We start from the raw sequence: 21,441 nt of genomic DNA, 5'->3' as shown, positions 1-21,441 counted from the left end.
AGGAGGCAGGAGCAAGATCGACTGCCCCTCGGAGAGGCCCTTTGGGATGGAGGCGTTTCTCCCAGCCCTTCCTCACCCCTGGGCCCCACGCCTGCGTCTCCTTTGGCAGCGGGAAATCAGCCGTAACTTCTTCCCCAGGCAGCCGGGGTCCCGGCGGCAATGCGCGGTGGGGGATGGCAGGCCTCTCCTTTTTGTTCCTGCAAAGCCGCATCCCCCGTTGCCGCCTAAGCTACAAACAAACAGGCTAATCCTCGCGGGAATCCTCCAGCGCGCCCCTGGCCCGCCACCGCTGACCGCGGCTTTTCCACCCCGACTTGCAGCAGGAAGATGAGGCGTCTGACAGGCCCGACGGCCCGGGGAGCTGGGCCCCGGCCTCCGCCCGCGCCCGGGGGCGCAGGGAGACTGAGGGTGCTCCCTGTGCACCGGGACCCACCCCCGCCGCGCCCGGGGCTGCCCGGGCTTTCAGGGCATCCTATTATGCTTCACGTTCCCCTGGGCCTCTAAACCTGATCCCAAAGCGGATTCAGTGGGGGTTGGGTGGATATGAATGAGAAGGGGGAGCTGCTCTCAGACGCACCCCGCGACGTCTCTCACTTGTCATTCGCAGAGACCCCGCAAAAGGACACGTTTCGGCCATGGTGGACCCCATCCCCGAAGAGGAGAAGGCAGAAGCGGGGCCCGGAGGCTCCGGAGGAAACGGAGCGGCCGGGGCTGCGGCCCCCGAGGCCCAGGGCGCCGAGCAGCCCGCGGCCTCGCTGGCCTCGGCCTCCGTGGCGCTGCCCCGCAAGGCTGAGGCCCCGGGCGCTGCCGAGGGCGCGCGGCGGGAGCAGTCCCCGCTGCTGCACCTCGACCTCTTCAACTTCGACTGTCCGGAGGCCGAGGGCAGCCGCTACGTGCTGACCAGCCCGCGCTCGCTCGAGGCCTGCGCCCGCTGCGCGGTCAAACCCGTGGAGCTGCTGCCGCGGGCGCTGGCCGACCTGGTGCGCGAGGCCCCGGGACGCTCCATGCGCGTGGCCACCGGCCTGTACGAGGCGTACGAGGCGGAGCGGCGCGCGAAGCTGCAGCAGTGCCGGGCCGAGCGCGAGCGGATCGTGCGCGAGGAGAAGCGGCGCCTCTTCACCCCGCTGGGCCCCGCGGCCGCCGCGCCCCCCGCCGCCGCGGCCCCCAGCGCCGGCAGCAGCAGCAGCTGCAGCAGCGCCAGCCTCCCGGCCTCGCCCGCGCCGCGTGCGGCCCGCAAGGCCTCCTCCAGCCCGTCCCCGGCGCGGCCCCCACCTCCGCCCGCGGGCTCGCGGGCCGGGAGAAAGAGCCACTCCCTAGACTCACTGTCGCGCCGGCGCGAGGGCGCCCTCAGCTCCGAGTCCGGCGCGTCGTCGTCGTCCTACAGCGGGGAGAGCCTGCGGGAGCTGCGCTGGCCCCCGCGGGCATCCGCCAGGAGCAGCTGCCCCGCAGGATCACTGTCCTCCGCCGCCCACCCCCTGGGCCGCCCGTCCGCCCTGGCCCTGGTGCCACTCACGGCCCGCAGCTTCAGCCTCGGCGACCTGAGCCACTCCCCGCAGACCGCCCAGCACGTGGAGCGCATAGTGCGCCAAGTGCGCGCCGAGCGCGGCCTGCGCGGGGTCCCGGAGCGCGACCGGAAGATCGCGGCGCTGATGCTGGCGCGGCACCAGGAGGAGCGCCTGCTGCTGGAGCAGCGCGCGGCCGCCCACGGCCAGTGGGAGCGGCAGCGCGTGTGCGCGGAGCTGCGGCGGGAGCGCGAGGGCCGCGAGAAGCAGCGCGCCCTGGAGCGGGGCCGTCGGGCCTGGGCGGCGCAGGTGGAGGAGCGGCGCGGCCGCCGGGGCCGCGAGGAGCGCGAGGCGGCGCGGCGGAGACAGCGGCAGTACGAGCTTAGCGAGGAGCGGCGGCGGGAGCTGGCCGAGCGCCAGAGCCTCCTGCGGCGGGAGCGGGCTGAGCGCGCGGCCCGCGAGGACCGGCTGCGCAAGTCGCAGCAGGAGCAGAACCTGAAGCAGCGGGAGGAGGGCCTGCAGGAAGGGCGCGAGCGGGCCGAGCAGGTCCGCAGGGAGCGCGCCCGGCGCGCGGCTTGTACCAAGCAGCGGCAAGAGGGCCAGCTGCAGCGGGAGAAGCGGGAGCTGAGCCGGGCGGAGCAGGCGCGCCACCAGGCGCTGCTCCAAGGCCGGGCCCGCCAGGAGCACGAGGAGCGCGAGGGCCTGCGGAGCTCCCTGGAGGCCAGCTTGGGTCGCGCGCAGGAGAACTACGAGCACTTGGTGGAGCAGCGCACGCGGGAGCTGCGCGAGCGGGCCCGGAAGGAGGAGCTGCAGGGCCGGCGGGCCAAGGAGGCGGCCGAGCGCAAAGATCGCGAGCATCAGGCGCACCTGGAGGCGCTGGCCCGGGCCGGGGAGCGGCGGCTGCAGCACGCGACGCAGGTGGCGGAGGAGGCGGTGCAGCAGAAGGCGCGGCGCGTGGGCCAGAGCCGGCTGGAGAAGGAGCGAGCCCAGCGCGCCAAAAAGGAGAAGGTAGAGAGGGACGAAGACTGTCGCCGGCGGGAGCTGCTCCAAGCCATCGGGCGCAAGCTGGAGCGCAGCGAGCAGCTGTCCAGGGAGCGGCGTAGCGCCTTGGAGAGCGCCCGCTCCACTGCCCGGGCCTCCTTCCACGTGCGGGAGAAGGTGCGGGAGGAAACCAACACGCGCTCCTTCGACCGCATGGTGCGGGAGGCCCAGCTGCATGCCAGCCTGGACCGCAAATGACCTCCGTGCTGCGGGGGCCAGACTGCCACACTCAGCCCCGTGGGGCTTCCCTTGACCACTTGGACCGGACCGTGGGAGTCCCCGGTCCGGTCGTAGCACGCACACCTCTCAAAGCTTCCTACCAATGAGGCAATAAGAGGACCAACACGCCAGACCTGTCCGTTTGAGACCTTTGTTTTTGAAAACTGACTTCGTATGGAAACGACATAGCACAATCTTTTGACCATGTCCACTCCTGGTGGCTCCCACACCGGCTTTTGCCAAGCTTCCTTGTGTGTCTTTTTCGTTGGAATAGAAAAGAGCTTGGAGACAGGGGCTGAGTTGGGACCCCCTAGGAGAGAATGCAGGGGTGATTACCCCTTTCTGCAGCAGTCACCCCAGGCACCTTGCATATGTTGGTGTCGGAGACCACTGCCCTTACTGCAGCTCACCTCCGTCTTTTAAAATATGGCAAGTTTCACGAACCTTGGAGGCCACACAGAAAAGCACAGTGCTTTGAAGGTGTTACGCCACACCCAAGTGACCCCAAAAGCGATTGATTTTTGTATGCTTGATTTTTAATCTGCCACGTGAGCAAATTCTGGTCTTAGTCCTAATAGTTTTTTTGAGTCCCCCCAGGTTTTCTAGTTAGACAATCATCTGCAAATAATTATCAATTTGTGACTTCTTTTTCTCTCTCCTATTCTCCCAACTGACACACAAAAATCAGTTGCTTTGGTAATGCTGTTTAGCTTTAGTGAAGGCCCCCAGCCCCTGGGGAGGCGGGTTCCTTAGGCAGCAGTGTTCCACCGGATTCTTGCAGGGTAGTTTCAGGGGAGGAGGTGTCTGATGTTCACCTCCCAGTGTGAAGCTCACGCCTCACAGATAGCAGCCATGCCTTAAGAAGCAGAGCAACCTTATGTGCCTGCCCAGGCCTAAATCTGCAGCCCTGGATGCAGACCCAGGTGTGGGGCCCCAGGGAGTTTGGACTGTAGGATTCCCTCTGTGAAGGAATCTTCACAATGGCTCTGAAGGCAATTGACTGTGGTGGCTGAAGAGCTGGAATTGCCTCTTTGCTGTTGAGAGTCTTTTCATTACTGTTGGTAATGCATCTTCTCCTCTCCTCCCCCTTTAAATTCCCTCTCACCTATGACTGAAAGTATTTAATCGGTCTCTCTGTGCCTCACCTTCCCATTTGCCAGTACTCCTCTCCTGGTACCTCAAGGTCTCCCAGATCCAAAGCGCCACCTCAGTATTATTTGTTGGTTTTCTTTGTGCCTTTCTTGACCTGGAGTTGGGAAGCAGGCGGGCTGCTGTTGGTTTGGTTTGCTGCTGGGAATATGCATTCCTAGCATTGGAAGGAGCAGTGCGTCACAGACATACTGTCATTTAGCCTCTGAGGGAAAATACTAATAAGACCAGGCCACTTCCTGGTCCAGAAAGTCCTGCTCAGTTGTCTTCAGGCAACTTTAACCCTTAGAGGTGTTTCCCTTTCATGAAGCCAAAATCAACCCTCAGCAGTATCCACTCACTGACTCTACCTTCATCAGGGAAGGTGGGAAGTAAAACATTACTTTTTACATTAAATCAGGATCAGGAAATAAAAGTTACAAAAAAAAAAATCAGGGTAGAGAAATACTGTGTGAGGCATATTTCATGTATATTCTGCTGGGCAGAACTGTCCTTAAAATGTCTGGTATTACACACACACACACACACACACACACACACACACACGCTTCATCATTCCCCCAACCCCCAATCATGTGCCAACAGGCGCAGGAATATTGTGTAGAAGGAAGCTGTGCTTAGGTGTTATACTTAAGATGTTATGAAACCAGGAAAGGAGATGTGCCAAGGTTTATTTCTTGAGTGGGTGGATTTTTCCTCAAATTTTCTTCTTATCAGTAACCAGGATATCAGTGAGCTATAATTATTGGCATTGTCTGTGAGTCAGGGGTTTTCAACTAAAATGTTGATGTGATATTGGTTATTACCTTGTGGTTCCTGATTTGCTAGAGGGCATTTGAAACCTTAATAGGAGGTTCTACCTAAAACTACTTACTTCCAAAGTAGGTGCATTCATATGAGCAGGACACAATCTGGTTTTTTTGGATAAGACACTGAAAGGTACATAGGGCATCTTACCTGGCCCTTTATTCAGGTTTTTTTTCTGACTTACTGAGTGACTTGGTAGATCACCTCTCTGTGCCTTGGTTTCATGGCCAAGGAGATCATGATCTTTGCCCTCTTCTCACACAAACACTATGAGTGTGAGTCAGAATCAAATGGTGCTCTCAGTGCTATGACTTTGGAACTGTAGGTGCAGTCACTGTAAAGAGAGAGGATCATGTGACTGTACTATGCCTAGAGAGTTATTGTACTGTTGTGACTTAGTGCAGAAAGGAATGGTCTCGAAAAGCACATTGCAGATCAGTGTCACATGATGCAAAGGCCCAGGTCTGAATGTCACCAAATGAGAGTTTTGCATGTAGAGAAAAGTGCTATATAAAGGAAAGAACTTTTGTATTCTTAAAAAACACACACACACACACCAGCTCTAGCCAGTGTGGCTTAGATGGTTGGGCATTCTCCCATGCACCAAGAAGTTCACCAGTTCCATTACCGGTCGGGGCACATGCCCAGGTTTTGGTTTGATCCCTAGTCAGGGTGCAAAGAGGAGGCAGCCAGCTGATGTTTCTCTCTCCCCTTTCTCCCTACCTCTCTTTGTGGAATCAATGAAAAAACAACAACGAAAAAACACACCATATAGCTAAGTAGAATTAAAGCAAACACAGAAGCCAAACCTAGTAATATTCAAGAATGGTTCTTCCAAATTTCAGACCATCCTCTACAATATAGACACACCTCTATATTCTAGCATAAGTGGTCATGTTGCTCTTTGAGGAGGAGCAATTTCCAAGATTCTTTGTTGGGCCCTTTATTCATAGTCTTCTCTTTGAAATGGTGCCAGAGAGGAGAAGTGTTTCGTATTCTAAAAACCAGCAAGAGAAAATCGGAGGTGGAGGTATGGCAGAGATGATGGTGGGGAGTGACTTGCTTCTCCTGATGTGAACATTGCAACAAGTGCCCAGAATTTGCCTCAGGGCACCATGCTGGGATTTCTTACAATCCAGTTCTTACCATGAAGTGGCCCAAGACCTTCACATTTGCCCCCTTGGAACATCCTGTGAAGTGAGTTGAGGAGGAATGGAAAATGCTGGAAGAAACTTTAGTTTGGTTCATTACCAAGGAAACAAGCGGGGCATTGTTTTAGATGGAATCACCCATGAAGCTAGCCCAGTGTCCTGCTCAGACAGTGACCAATACTTACACCACATCTGGACAGGAAGATGGAAATTTCCTTTCGGAAGCACACAGACTGTGGTCTTCGATGGGAGCAGTAAGCAGGATTTGCCAAAGGTGAAGAGTCTGGGGGTTATAAGGCATATGAGAGTGCAGCTCGTGTTCATGCTATTCCCTCACCTTTCAAAAGTCCATTGAAACACAGGAATGATTGACTTTTCATAAGGGGCTATATCTTGTTTACCATTAATTCCCCTGTAGCCCATGGTTTAGCACCTCATATAAGGTAAGCACATAACCACTGGATGGAGAGAGGGATAGACAATGGATGGATGACAGGCAAATGAGTGGGGACAAGGGTAAATCTGTGTAAAATAGGTCACATGGACATGCCTCCATTCATTTAACAAATTTGTACTAAGTACTTGCTATGTGCCAGGCACTACTCTTGCTGCTGGGGAAACAGTCTCTGATCATTGACCCTGGGAACCATTTATGCTGTAATGCCATGAGTAGACACCTTAATTTCCCCATTGGGCTTAGCTACCTTCCCACCCTGGTGTCTATTTACAGGCAGACCTGATGGTCCTTCGAGCACTAATTTCAAGCATTTCCAGTTCCCTGAGGACACTTCATCTGCCAAACAACCATCACCTAAGTCATTGTTGTTCTCTTTCCCACTGAAGAGTCTTGATTAATCAGGTCAAATTCATAGGTCATGTACTTGATCAGCTTTAAATTACAGTAAAAAAAAGAGAGAGCTTAATTACCTTCAAGGGCATTTATCTGCATTGCCTTTAGCAGAGGCACCATAACTAATGATCCGGACCTAGAGAACCGTGCCTCAGGCAGAGCAGAGTCCCAGATTACCAAAACAGGACCAGCTCCATCATTCAACTGTTCTTGCTGAGACAAGAAATTCAGCATTTCCAGTTTTAAAGTCCCAACAAAAAGACATTTCTGCGCAACACTAAATTGATGAAAAAGTTTAGTGAATCAGAATATCCCACTTCTTAAGACTTACAGGTGATTAAGGTGACACTTAGGTTGCTGTGGAGACTTGCCTCTGTTTCACCGGATGACTGTATCTGCACTCTGGTCAAAGGAACATAAAGAAGCTTGGTATTTCTTGACACAGGCTGGATAGGGGCTTTCAGGGACCCAGCAGAGAACATATAGTTCTAGAAATGTTGTTTAGGCCTTATGTGTGACACATATGGCATTGGATGTCAGATGCAGCGCCTACAGTATTACACCCGATCACGTGCTTTGGAGAAGAGCATCTTGTCTGCTCACATATGTGCTCTATCCCAGTGAGCTCTCATGCAGTCTCCACACACACCTCCTCCCAGCCCTGTGCCTCCCCCGTGCACCCCCAGCCTTTCCCACTGCCCCTGGTGCTGCTTTGGCTTCACATAGGTCAGCCCGGGGCAGAGGGTGGGGTTAGCAGAAGATGTTAGGATATAGAAGGGGAGGGTGGTTTCTTTCTGATGAACACTGGTAATCATTGTTTTCAGTGTGAGTCATCAAATATTGTCACGTCCAGCATGAGCACAAAAACCTAGTTCATAGTGATTTTTAAATTAGGTGCCATTTTGAAGTGTTCAATAGCACATTTTTGTGTCAGACACCTGCACAGTTCATGGGACTGGCAGAAAGTGTATCTGCTGCATTTGCGTGTGCACATACAGGCATATGCGTGCACACACTCCTACTGATCCCAGCATCAGCATTCTTGCAGAGGAAGGAAACCTGTAACCATCTTATTTTTGCAGGGAATGGTAAGCTCTGGTAAAACTGAGCTGCCCCTTGGTGGGGGCCATTGATTCACCTACCTCCAGCCCCAAGGCCACTGCAGGCTCTGGCCTGTAAGCATGGTGTCTATATTTCCCAAGTCCCAGCACTGAGCCATGTGGTGACAAAGACTTTTCATGCTGTCACTACACCTCTCCTTCCTTTTGCTTAGTATGAGAGGCCAACTGGGAAACGGAATTTCAAAGCCAAAATGTTGATATTCGGAACACAGTGTGACAGAATGCTAATATCTACAAAATTCTGAAAATCCAGCCCATGTGGTCACCATACCTTCAAGGCAAAGGAGCAAGCGGCTTGGTTTATTCAAACTCTTACCCGCTGTTCCACATGCCTCTCTCGTCATCTGTAAAGTGGGGACAATAAATTCTACTTGGGAGGGGGTTGTTAAATTAGCTAATGTTTAGAAAGCAGCACAGTCCTGGCAGATAGCACTCAATTTGTGGATATTGTTATTCTGAACTTGGGAGGGTGGTAAGGGAAAGAATGGGGTAGGTTGACCTTCGGCAAGATGGTACTGGTGGACACCAGGCTTGGGTGGCAGCCCTTTGTGGTTGTTTGTATCCCTGGCTGTGTGGCATCCCCCAGCCATTCCAAAGGAAGGGGCTCTGGAATAATGGGTCCCCGGGAATGTGCTGTAGTCTGTGGCTGGGGGGAGGAGAAGGGTGAACCTTGTTTACCAAATGTTTGGCAATAAAATTGACATCCAATGATTATATTTGAAATTTTATTCTACGACTTCCTAAATGATGTCTCAAATAACATGATGTTTTAAAATTTGTATATCTTTCTTGGGGGAAAGAGGGTGTGTTTTGGTCCCGATGACACCAAGTTCTATGGAAGCAACTTCAGCAGAACCAAGTGGGAATGGCCTTGGGAGAACCACTGTTCTGGGGGCTCTGGTACTGCAGGATGTGGCAGGAAATCAGGGACAAGCAGGCATCTCTGCTGTGGCCACATGGGAATGAGGAAGAGGGTCCAGGACAAGCCCAGTGTGGGAGAGGGCTGATGGGCTCACTATAGCAACAGATGTTGGGGCAGGAAGGAGAGAGGTGGGTGTGCTGGAGCATCACTTCATCCTCAATAAATGACTTCCTCTGAGAAGGCTAAGAAATTGCCCCAGCCTCCCTTCCTGCCTCCCCCCCCCCCCCCGGCCTACAGACAGCTGCATGGAGATTAGCTGCAGGAGGGGGCTTGTAGAAGTCTTCCCCCCCCCCCACTCTGGACACGCATCAGTGCACAGAGGTACTGAACAGGCCGACGGGTCCGTGCTAGCTTTCATTGTGCATCGGGAAGTGAGGACACAGAGTGGGCAAGCTTCAGGGAGCTCTTCTGCTTTGTCATCTTTCTATTCCCTTTGGATACCCTACGGGGAGGCCCCAGTGGACCTTAGAGGCCTCCTGAGCCCTCAGCAAGGTAGGCAGACTGTGCCTCCCAGGAACATTTGCTTGTTTGAAGAGAACTTGCAGGGTGAGCAAAACATATAGCCAAAGGGAACGATTTGCTAATGCTGGGATTGCAGTGCTAATATAGTTAACGTGTACTAGGCACTTACACTGTGCAGATGACTGTCTTAAGAACTGAATCCTCACAAGATCTCTATGAGGTAGGTATATTATTATTCCCATTTTACAGATGAGAAAATTGAGGCACCAAGTTTAATTGAGGCACCAAGTGTGTGACTTGCCCAAGGTTACACACCTAGTGTTGGGCAGAATTGAGCTTGGATTTGTTAGTTTGGCAAATGCTTGTACAGCAAATGCTTATGACTAGTATACTTGGCTGAGCCAAAAGCTCTGGCCTTACATTTCATAGTCTGTCTCCACTGCCCTAGGAAGGTTGAGAATTCTGCCTGGGCTCCCACTTCCGGCAGCTGTTGGCGGCGAAACGGCACCAGGTGTTAGACCTCAGTTCAGTAACCTCAGTATTTGAGTTCTGCCTAAGAAAGAACTCAGAGCCAAGACTCAACACTAAGAGAAAATTTAATTAGAAAGTCACAGAGGTAGAAGAAGTGAGCCTTAGAAGTGGGCTTAGGAAACAAGTTACAGAGGTAAAAGAAGGGCCCTTGGAACTTAGGAGAAAGAGAGAGGCAAGAAAAATGCACCAGCCCTAGCCTGTTTGGCTCAGTGGTTAGAGCACCGGCCCTTGGACTGAAGGGTCCCAGGTTCGATTCCAGCCAAGGGCAGATACCTCGGTTGCAGGCTTGATCCCGGGGTCAGGGTCCGTGCTGGAGGCAACCAATTGATGGGTCTCTCTCACATCAATGCATCTCTCTCTCTCTCTCTCCCTCTCCCCCCGACTTCCACTCTCTGAAAAATATCCTCAGGTGAGTATTAAAAATATATATAGTGGCTTTAAAAAAAGAAAGAAAGAAAAATGAACCTGGTCCTCCATAGAGAGAGGGCCATGCTGGGTCCTCTGTCCTAAGGGCTTTTAAGGGCAGGATTTTAGGGGCGGTCCCAGGGGAGGATCTCAATAGAAGATCCATCAGCTTCCTAGGTGTGTCCTTTCAGGGTCATGGTCTCCACCGATTGGTCCCCACCAGGGCAGGGGGCACTACCCAATGCAGCTGGTCCTGACGTCAGCCACGGCATTGCTTGTCTGGTTTTGCTGCTTTTCTGGGCCTGGAGCTGAAACACAACTGCAGCCTAGATGTCATCCCTGGGGGTTAATGCTTAAGGGAGTGGTCATGCAGGGGCCTACATGGGAGTCACATGAGGCCACTCTTCAGCCCTCAGTCTTTCTCCAAGGGGGTCTAGTTCTACCACATGACTAGTGACATGACAGGGGAGGAAAGGTCAGGGGAGGGTCCAAGCTGCGTGACCATCGATATGAAAGGTCAGGGGGGTCTAATCCACATGACCAGCAACTCGCTAGGGAAGGAAAGGTCACCCTGGGGGTGTTTTCCCAGGTTGCTCGTTGCTAGGCACCCGGGGCTTTCCACCCTGGTGACCTTCTGTACCAGGCCCATCGTCCTTGCTCAGCTCCTGTCTGTCTAACTGCCTTCCACACAGCCACTAAAAGAAGTGAAAACAAATGACAGGGAGGGAGGGAAGTGAGCTTCCCGGGAAGGGGAAGGGATGATTTATGAATGGTTATTAAAATAAGTAAAAGCATCATTATGCTCAAGAATGGAGGAAATGCAGTGAGCGCACAGAAATAAAGGAGGGAAGTAAAAAGAGAGATAGGCTGGGGAATTCTAGGATGAAGCCGCAGACAGAAAACTTCAGGCAGGATATATATCTTGTGAGCACATATGAGCACCGCTGAATAAGTGAGTGCCTCTGCGGGGGAATGACAGGCTCCTCCTGCAGCCATCTAAGGCAGCTGAAGCAAGGTCCAGGGAGGAGAAAAGGAAGCAGGTGCCTTAAACATTGACGGCTGCTCTTGAGGTCCCAACTCAAAATGTGTTCAGTCTATAGGTCTCAGGTCCACATAGACAATGGTAGGCAAGCTGACTCTAAGGGGCTTTCTAAGCATCACCACCACCAAAAAAGCATGTACAAGTAACAAAAACCTACAGTTCCTTGTGCTTGCGATTAAACCAGTTAACAAATCCATGGAACCCTCTAGAAGGTACTTTTGAGATATCTTTTCTCTCTGTGGGCACCAAAATTGATCTAGTTCCTACCTCAAGTAGCAGAAAACATACACAAAGCTCAAGGGAAAGGCAGTCTGCTTGAGGGAGTGATTAGTAATAGGTACATCATTGAGAAGGTGAAAACAAAATGTACACAGAGTGCTAGAATTTAGAATGATTTCGGTTATATTTATTGGGCAAGAGAAAAATTGATTACTGGTTTTCGATGCCAGATTGACCTGAAACTTTCAATTAGGCTGAACAATATGAAATTGTTGATATTCAACTATTTTTTGACCTACAAAGCAGCAGACAATGGGGTGACTGGTGCCCTAAATGGACTGTCTGAAGCCCTTGCAGGAACTGGGGGTAGGAGGGAGATGTCCAGATGGCTAGGATATCCAGGTCTCACATGGCAAAAGATGTCCCTTAAGGAGGTGGCACAGACAGGTCAAGGGCAGCCTGCTGGCGTGCACAGGCAAAGGGCAGCTTTTCTGCCTGCAGGAAGCATAAATTTATGCTAGTGCATCTAAATGGGAGTCTCCCTCCACAGACCGGGCTGAAGGGCAGTTCATTTCCCTAGAATCTGCAAACTTCCCTGCAGGCTGTGGCCTTCTGTGTGGTGCATGCTCCCAGGAGTCCCACAGGAAGCGAGCTGATCAGCATGGCGCAGCCTGTCTGGAACACCAAACAGCCAAGAGCAGCGCAGGCTCCCGTCCCTGCCACAGCTCCTACCCGGGCACCAGCTCTGCTCTCTAAAGGCCCTTCATCTCCATCCATTGCGGCTTTTCTACAAACCCACTTGTTTCAAGGTGGTGGAAATAGGCCCACAATCCAACAATATGTTTCTAAAACTTTCTCCATGGCAACGCAGGGCTGCAGGCTGCCAGCTCTGGGCCAGCCAATGAATGGCCCTGGGGCAGACAACATAGAGAAAGCACAGGGCGGCTGGAGATGACCAAATTCTGCCTCAGCAGTAAGGCAGTTCAGGGGTTAACATGCCCCAACTTCTGGGGAAGCAGTGAGTACATGTCTACAGATGCCCAACAATGATAATTCATAAACCTTGACTTTAGGACAGAAGCCAAATAGTCCAGAGCAGCTTGGACTTTCTTCTTACAAGATCTTTTGCATATGAACAAGAGGTGGGAAATCATGAGACTCCAGAAAAGAAGAACCTGGGCTTTTTAATTGGCTGCCAGTGCTTTGTGTTGGACAGTTTCTTTATAAATCTCAAGTATTGTCCAGATGGTGCGACTCAACAGATGTCACCTCTCCCCACCCTCATCTCACTCTCAGTCACAGCTGCTCTCACCGTGGCCAGAGCCTGTGAACCAGGATCTCTCCTTTCCCTCCTAATGTTTAATGACAACAGTAACCTTGGCGTGGAAAGTCAGGCACAGCAGAAATGGATGCTTGAGATCCAGCACCCACAGAGGAACTTCCTAGGAGACAGCTTGTTGCGGGGAGTGTGTGGGGTCATCAAGAAAAATCATAGCCCTGGCCGGTGTGGCTCAGCTGTATGGAGCATCGTCCAGTGTACTGGAAGGTCTTGGGTTCAATTCCTGGTCAGGGACAGACCTAGGTTTCGGGTTCAATCCCCAGTCAGGGGATGTAGGGGAGGCAACTGATCAATGTTTTTCTCACATTGATGTTTCTCTCTCTCTCTCTCTCTCTCTCTGTCTGTCTCCTTCTTTCTCTCTCCCTCCCTCTCTTTCCCTCCTTCTCTCTCTCCCTTCCTCCCTCTCTAAAATCAACTTTTTTAAAAAATAAGAAGAAAGGAAGAAGAAAAATTATAAACAAGTGAGAAAGCCAAAGGAGCAAGGTAGGGGCATATCTCTGAGTTGGAAACAGAGGTGAAGACAGGAGCCAAACCAGATGGCACCGATTTTCCTTTCCAACTCTGCCGTTTGGTTTAGTTTCTCTATGGCTAAACCAGAAGCAGGACTCTAGACCTGCGGGCAGCCTTTTGTGGGAGCCAGGGGCTTCCCCTGCCTTCCTCAAACTGCAGAGCCCTCTTCAATGGTTTGGTGTTTCACTGATTTGGTTTCAAAACAGGGGATACTAAAGGCTCTCAGCTCCAACGGAATTAGCAGGGCATACTCACGTCAGAGGCATGGGAAGCAGACCATTTGCCACTAGTCAGGGCATCAAGCAAACCCAATCTCATGGAGCCTTGAGCCACCTATCCCCACTCTCCTGGGATTTTCAAATAGGACCAGGGCTCCCTCCATCTCTGTTCCCCTTTACTCTTCTGATGGGGTTAGTGCTGAGCTCCTGCTCTGATGTCACCACCAGCTCTCGCTGCAGGGTGGGGCAGCGGATGTCTCCTTTGGGTTGCTTCCCATGGTCACTTACTCCACACAAAGAGAGTTGACAAAGGATGCCGCAGGCATGTCAGCTTTGGCTCTGGGTAACTAGTTCATGGCTGTGGCTACTCATTGTCAAACAGGGTTATTTTTATCTCCTAGATTACAGGACCAGTTACATAACTTGCAGTCCCAGTGCAAAATGAAAATGCATGGCCTTGCCCTAGCCGTTTTGGCTCAGTGGTTAGAGCGTGGGCCCGAGACCTGAAGGGTGTCGTATTTGATTTCAGTCAAGGGCACATCCTGCGGTTGCAGGCTCCATCCCTGGCCCCCGTCAGGGCGTGTGCCAAATCATTGTACCTGGTAGAATAGGACTTTCACAGTGGCAAAGCCAGTCTCATATTAGACAAAGAAATGCAGACACCCTATTTTGTTGTTTTTCTTTCTTTAATTCCCCTTCAGCTCCTTCCCTACACGTGAATACAAGGGTTGGGGAGTGTTTTTCCATGACTACCAGGCATGGAAAAGGACACAGCCTTTTCCAAAGTGGGAGAACCTGGTTTCTGTCCATTTCATTGACAATCAGCCCTCTTGCCCTGGCCAGTTTTGCGTAGTGGTTAGAGTGTTGGCCTATGGACTGAAGGGTCCCGGGTTCAATTCCGGCCAAGGACACATTCCTTCGTTGCAGGCTTGATCCCCAGCCCTGGCACGTGAGGGAGGCAACCAACTGATGTCTCTCTTACATCGATGTGTCTCTCTCTCCCCCTTCCACTCTCTCTGAAAAGCAATGGAAAAAATAAAAATAATAAGATATTAGAGAATCAGTCCTCTTTTGAAAATTGTGTAATGGTTAAAACTATAGGGTCAGATGCATCTGGTCTTCGGGTCACCTTGGGCAAAATTACATAATTTCTCTGAGCTTCAGTTTCCTCATCTGTAAAGTGGGGACAATAATGGTACCTACTTCACAGGTTGTAGTGAGGGCTGAGTGAAATAAAGCACAAGGAGGGAACAGCACAGTGCCTGGCACCTAATATGTGCTCAGTCAAAAGCTCTTACTATTATTCTCTCGCTCCTTTTTTAAAGGTTTGGTTTATATTTACTATGAAATGATTACCACAATCGGTTCAGCTAACATTTTTCTTCTCATATAGATACAATCGAAAGAAAAGAAAAAAGAAAATAATGTTCTCCTGTGATAAGAACTTTTAGGATCTCCTCTCTTAACTTTCCTAAGTGTTAGCTATAGTCACCATGTTGTACAATACATCCCCAGGACTTCTTTACCTTATAACTGGAAGTATGTATCTCATGACTGCATTCCTCTAACTGCATTCCTCACCCCACCATCTGGGCACCACAAATCTGATCTCTTTGAGTTTGGATTTTTGTTTTAAGATTCCTCATATAAGTGAGATCATATAGTATTTGTCTTACTCTGTCTGACTTATTTCACCTAGCATAATGTCCTCAAGGTCCATCCATGTTGTCACAAATGGTACCATTTCCTCCCTTTTTCGGGCTGACAATACTCCACTGTCCACAATTCCTTTATCCATTCAACCATCAATGGACACTTAGGTTTTGCTTCCATGTCTCTGTCACAGAATAATGCTGCCATAAACATGGGGGTGCAGACATATTTTCCAGTTAGCGTTTTTGTTTCCTTTGGATATCCCCAAAAGTGAAACTGCTGGATCATACAGGGGTGGGCTAACGTAGGCCTACAGCTGTTCGAATGGAAAAACACTTGTAGGTTATGATTATAATAATAAAATAGTAAACTCGATGTGTTTTGCAGACTCACAACTATAAACCTACTCTTGCCCTATGGCAGTTCTGCTTTTAATATGCTGAGGATCCTCTGTACTGTTTTCCATAGTAGTTGCACCAATTCACATCCCCACCATCAGTGCATCTCCACATCTTTGGAGTATTTATCTGTCTTTGTGATGGTGGCCATTCTAAAAGGTGTGAGGTGGTATCTCATTGTGGTTTTAATTTACATGTCCCTAATGACTAGTGATATTGCCCATCTTCTCATGTTGGCCTCGTAAATCTTTGCAGAAGTATCTATTCAGGTCCTTTGTCCCTTTTTTAATTGGTTTATTCTGGGGGTTTTTGCTATTGAGTGGTATAACATCTTTATATAGTTTGGCCCTTATCAGATATATGGTTTGCAAATATTTTTTCCTATTTTGAAGATTGTCTTTTCACTTTATTGATGGTTTCTTTTGCTGTGTGGGGGCTTCCAGGGGCGCATGGGCGAGGCATGCAGCCCAGCTGGGCTCCGAGGCCCAGGCCGGGGTGGGTAGGGGTGGGCAGCAGCCCCTGGGCCACCGTGCTTGGCAGCGCCCAGGGCTCCGGCTCTGGGTGCTCTATGAAGGGCATTGGGCTGCATGCTCCGCAGCAGCGCCTCCCCGCCTATGGGCCCTCGCTCCATTGCCATCTGGCTACAGCGGTCTCTTAATCTTATTTTTAATTAGGTGGTTCTAAAAGTTGAGCTCTGTTGAGATAAAGGTAACCAACCATGTGAACTATTTTTCTTAATTTCACTCTCAGAGAGGAAGTGCTGGAAGGAAGGGATGCAGAGAGCCTGGCTACAGGTCTCCATGTTCAACCCAAATCACACTCTGTCAGTCCATTAGGTGGGATCACTCACCCTCAACTAAGCTCCGGAGGCACCTGCGCCCCAAAAGCCGAATTAAGGCAGTTCTATTTCTAACTCTCAGACAAAATTAAGTTAAAGCATAAAACTGTCCATTTTAGATTTCCCCCGGTGCAGTTTTTCTTAAGACCTTTGTGCATGTGTCTCGATAGTTATACTAGAATGTAGTGTGAAATGGCGACCACATAGAACCAACATATCCTGAATATTTTAAAATAGAAGATCACAAAGATTCATGACACCCACCTTCCCCTGTACCCCACGGGGGAGGTAATCTGAGCAAGGAAATCTTGCCTAGGAAGCCCAGCCCTTTATATCTCTCCACAAATGGGTGGGATTCTGGCTCAAAGACTAGGGTCAGTTAAACCACCATAATCTACTTGTCACAGCAGAGGACATGCCTGAGACAAGCAAATGTGGGGTTTGAATGCCCTGCTCTGAGGTGGTGGTTCCTTCTTCTCAAAAGCATCGGTCTCATTCTTCTTTGGCTAAAGTATGCAGCCCCCTTGCTCTGGGGCAAATGCAACCCCTCCAGGCCTGCTTACAGGCCAGGCTGAGGGTCCCTGAGCCCCCTGAGCCCTCAGGACTGTGGGCGGGGTTTCTGAGCCTCCTGAGCTGTGGCATCACAACTGTGCATGTTTGGAGGTCGGTTTGGGGGGTGCTGTGCATTAGGTCCTGAAGCCAAGGCTAATGGGTGGGGAGGCAGGCAGACTGCTCTTCTCAACTTTCAGGCCTCAGTGAGAGCTGCTGTCTGCACAAGGAACCCCAAAAAAGGAGCTGGCAAAAGAGAAGGAAGCACTAATAAAAAGCAGCAGCATCTAAATGCTGCCAAGGCCAATGCTCTTGGGAAGTGTCATCAAGGAAAGGCTGGCATGGGGCCAGATCTCCAGCTTTCAGAGTCAGCTGCCAAGGCCTTGGTCCATTGGAAGGTGCAGAGTTCCCTCTACACAGTGACCAGAGAAATTCACCAAACGGCCCCATCCCAGATTTGTAAACAGAACTCCATAGCTGTATATAAATTAAAGACAAATTATAAAGGAGTTTGCATACCTTTTCTAATTAAATTTGATGTATGGGTTCTCCCTCCACCCCATCCCCACACTGTTTACCAAGATACTCTATTTTTTCTCAGGTTTTCAAGGCAAAAATAATGTCATGAGGGTGACTCCTGCTACACCCCACAGACCTAGACAAAAGCCAAGGCAGTTTCTAAGTGTGTGGTACTACCATTGATTCATTCAGCATTTACTAAGTGTCTACAATATTCCAGATCCTAAGAAGAGAAGGCAGGTGAGATTATGGTCCCTGCCTCAAGGCACTCCCAGTCTGGTGGGGGTTGCAAACATGCCAACAATCTTTCTAGAACCCTGTGATGTGTGCTCCAGTGAAGATGTGGGTTAAAGCTCACAGGCAGTGCTGGTCCTAGGAGGGTCAGAGAGAGTTTCCTAGGGAGAATGACGTCCGAGCTGAGGGCCAAGGGATGAGCAGAAGGCTGGGAGAGGCTTAGTTTTCTCTTGCATGATTGTCTATAGGCAGGTCAGTGGTCCAGGCTGGGTAGATGGTCCCAGTGCATGAGGCTGTCCGGAGACCAGCTTCCTTCTATCTTACCTTGTCTTATTTGCATGATCAAAGCTAACCCTCCAGCACAACTTCTACATTCCAGGAGAAAAGAAGACATGGAAAGCCAACAATTTCCTCCCGTAGAAGTTGCATACATCACTTTTGCTTCCATCTCACTGGCTAGAACTTAGTCAAATGGCCACTTTTGGCTGCCAGCGTGACTGGAGAATACAGCCTCTGGCTAAGTAGCCATGTGTCAAGCTTAAACTAAGAGGAGAGAATGGACACTGTGGACAATTAGAAGTCTCTGCCACAGCAAGGAGAGAGTGGTCTATGGAACAGCATATACCACAGTCAAGGGCAAAGTCCAAAGAATGTACAATGGATTTTGGGAAGGATGTGCTATGCACTATACTAAGTGCCTTATCTATACTATTTCCTTTAAACCTCATAATCCTGTAAATAAGGAGTGTTACCATTTTCATCTTACAGAATAGAAAAGGTCAGAGAGGTTAGGGGATTTTTCCAAGGTCACACAGCTGTAAAGGTAGGAGAGGCTGTGGGAGACTCCGGGAATCACTGGCAGAATGGTGCCAACAGTAGGGCGTGCAGGGAGTAAATGAAGACTAGGAGGCAGGGAGGGGATTGACAACAGGTGGCAGGTGAAACCAAGAAGCAACATCTGATAAAGCCAACCAATTTTTTAGTCTAAGAGGATCAAAGTTTAGATTTTGCTCTGAGACCAAATTATTCTCAGTAGAGGTAGCTGAATTCTAGAATCTCAAGATGTTCAAATGTGGGGATGATCTTAATTAATCCCCAAGCTGATCAACAGGATGGCTTTGAATGGCCATCCACAGACATCTAGTCCAGTCTCACCCAAAGAAGGAGCCCCGCCCACAGCATGCCTGACGGTTGCTCATCACAGCACCTTGAACACTTTCAGGGCAGGGAGCTCACCACCTCCAGCTAGTGCTGGTCAGAAAACTCTGGGTACCTTGGCCCCCTTCTAAATGGTGCAGCTAAGAGGAAGATGGGTTTCACACAGACGTAGGGGTTGAGTGAAGCCAGCTATCTGCTGGCGTGTTTAATTCATCAACCCACAGATCAAAGAGTTCGGAAAGACCAGGAGTCCATTCATGCAAGGCCAAGGCTGTGTGAGTCCCTCACAGGGAATTTCTCTTCCCTGCGCTTGGCCTAGGGCATCATGAAATGGAGACCTTTGACTGTCTGATTTCTGACAGCATTTCTAACTTCCGTGAATGTTAGGTGTATTCATTAATCCTTTCACCCCGTAGCCTCACAACCACAACCTTGAAGAAAAATCACTCTGCAATTTGCAACGGATTTGGTCTATGAATAATTCAGCATGGCTCACAACTCAGGGGAAGTATTCGGTTTCTAGTGCTTCTTACCCTACAGGAGATAGTGGATAGCATGCTGCAGGGACACATCTGCTTAGATCTGAGTGGATGGAAGGAGAGAGGGAGGGAAGGAAAGATATAAGGAAGGAGGACAGGGAGGGAGGGTGAGGAGGGAGAAGGAAAGTTAGATATAGAATAATTTCCTGCTTCAAGCAGCTTTAGAAGCTCCCAGGGACTTCAAGTCACACTGGGTAACAGGCTCTGGGGAAAGAGCTGTGGTCAGATTGTGGGAGCTGTCTCAGGTGACAGGCCACCCTGTCTCCCAGGGCAGCTGCAGGACAGTTGACAAATGAGTGTGGAGCTCAGGTAGAAACCCTGAATCGGTGTGCAAAGCTCCTCACAGACTGTCCAAGGCTGTAGGACCGTCCCCCCATCTTGGCTTGGCATTGTGTCAAGACTAGAAGAGACAGATACCTGGGTCCAAAGCCTGAGTTCCAGCCCCAGTTCTACCTTTCGTGGCAGCAGGACCTTGGGCAGGTGACTAGTGCATGGTGTGAGCAGGGTAAGGACAGGATAGCAGTATACGGGTAGAGTCACTGTACCCTCTAACCCTATCCTATCACAGGGCAGAAAATGCAAACTGCTTATTACTGAAGCTTGTTTGCCAAGCTGCCCTTTGTGAGAAACTCTTTAATGTAGGCTGGAGCCTCAATTAAGGAGCCAATTTTTCTTGTGGATTCTCTTGAATCCACAAAACTACTTAACACTCCCATAGTAAGGAAAGGTGAGTCCCAGGAAAAACATGTCAAGGAAAAGGGAGTAAGAATTTCTGTCCAAGATGCAGGCAGAGCAGGCCCGATCCGCACACTTCATTCTCACTCCGGGAGGGAAGTCCTGGGCATGGGGAAGGGCCCAAGGAGGCCTCCTTTCCCACCCTGTAGGCCTAGAGCATTCCTGGCATCACTCCTGGCATCATCCTGTTCTTTAGGGCTAGGCAGAGTGGGATGTCAAGCTTCTCTTGAAGCCAGCAGTCTCTGACCTCTGTTTTTCATCTTTAAAATGGAAACTGTAAGAGCACCAGCCTGTTTCTTTATGGGGTGACTGGTGGGTGTGGGAGGGTAAGCTGAGGCAATGGAGGTGAAAATGTGCCATCAACAGCAAGGAGCGTCACAATATTATCATCAGTCCCTGTGTCAGTAAGCCCTCTCTGGGCTGGAGGTGGAGAGTGAGTGTATTGTGGCTGCAGCAGGCCCCTGAGGGGCACACAGCTTATGAAATACAGCCCCTGCCTACAAGCTGCCAAGTGCTTGTTGGGAACAAAACACACTCCTGCAACACCTGAGCAACAATACGTGGTGGCAGACAATCTGGGGCAGGTTCACTGCTTCAGGCAGGTGGTTGTATGCAGTTAGCATGCTTGTTTTATTTTTATTTTTTATTGATTGATTCTAGAGAGAGAGGAAAGTGGGGGAGAGAGATTTGTTGTTCACTTATTTATACATTCATTGGTTGTCTCTTGTATATGCCCTGACCAGGGATCAAACCCACAACCTTGGCCTATTGGGATGACACCCTAACCAACTGAGCTACCCAGGCAGGGCCAGCATATTTGTTTTAGAGGAGTCCCTTGGCCTCCTCTAATCAGGCACCTGGCATCCTCCACACCTTGGCGGAGTCACCACAACTCCCAGTTGGGCCTTTAATTCCACGGTTCCAAAAACCTTTTCAGAAACTGACCTGCCCTGGAAAAGAGGTTCATGTCAATCATCCCCCAGTCCAGATGGCACTGCAGTGTTTACAGTGGACAAGCACACTCATTTGCACAAAGCACACATCCTCCCGAGATGGCACTAATCCACTCAAGCGTTTTCTCATAAAAAGAATAAAACCAGAGGGTAATGGTCAGCCTCACGGGGCATCACCTATTGCTCCATCACAGCTGCACGGTGACTGCCTTCCATGCCCTTCTCATGCAGCCTCTTTCTCTCTGGGCGTCTTTGGAACCCCGAGTCCTCATTTGGAGGGGAACAGCCACTCTCCTGACAGTCCTGTGGCTCTCCTTTTTCTGTCCCCCACAAACCATTCTGCCGAGCAAACACACAGCCAGGTCGATCACAGTTCA

At 50.7% G+C, this 21,441-nt stretch overlaps 1 protein-coding gene across 1 annotated transcript; it reads left to right on the top strand.

The window, feature by feature from the left end:
• Positions 1–635: 635 nt before the first annotated feature.
• CCDC177 (coiled-coil domain containing 177) lies at positions 636–2,741 on the top strand (the record flags this gene model as incomplete). The annotated part of the gene is made up of 1 exon (XM_081133726.1): positions 636–2,741. The coding sequence occupies one exon, from the start codon at positions 636–638 to the stop codon at positions 2,739–2,741; it is 2,106 nt and encodes a 701-aa protein (XP_080989852.1).
• Between the last annotated feature and the right edge of the window lie 18,700 nt (positions 2,742–21,441).

Source organism: Miniopterus schreibersii (assembly GCF_964146895.1).
Source record: "Miniopterus schreibersii genome assembly, chromosome: 1".
In the NCBI taxonomy this organism is placed as follows: Eukaryota; Metazoa; Chordata; class Mammalia; order Chiroptera; family Miniopteridae; genus Miniopterus; species Miniopterus schreibersii.
This window is presented reverse-complemented; position numbering and strand designations above follow the sequence as displayed.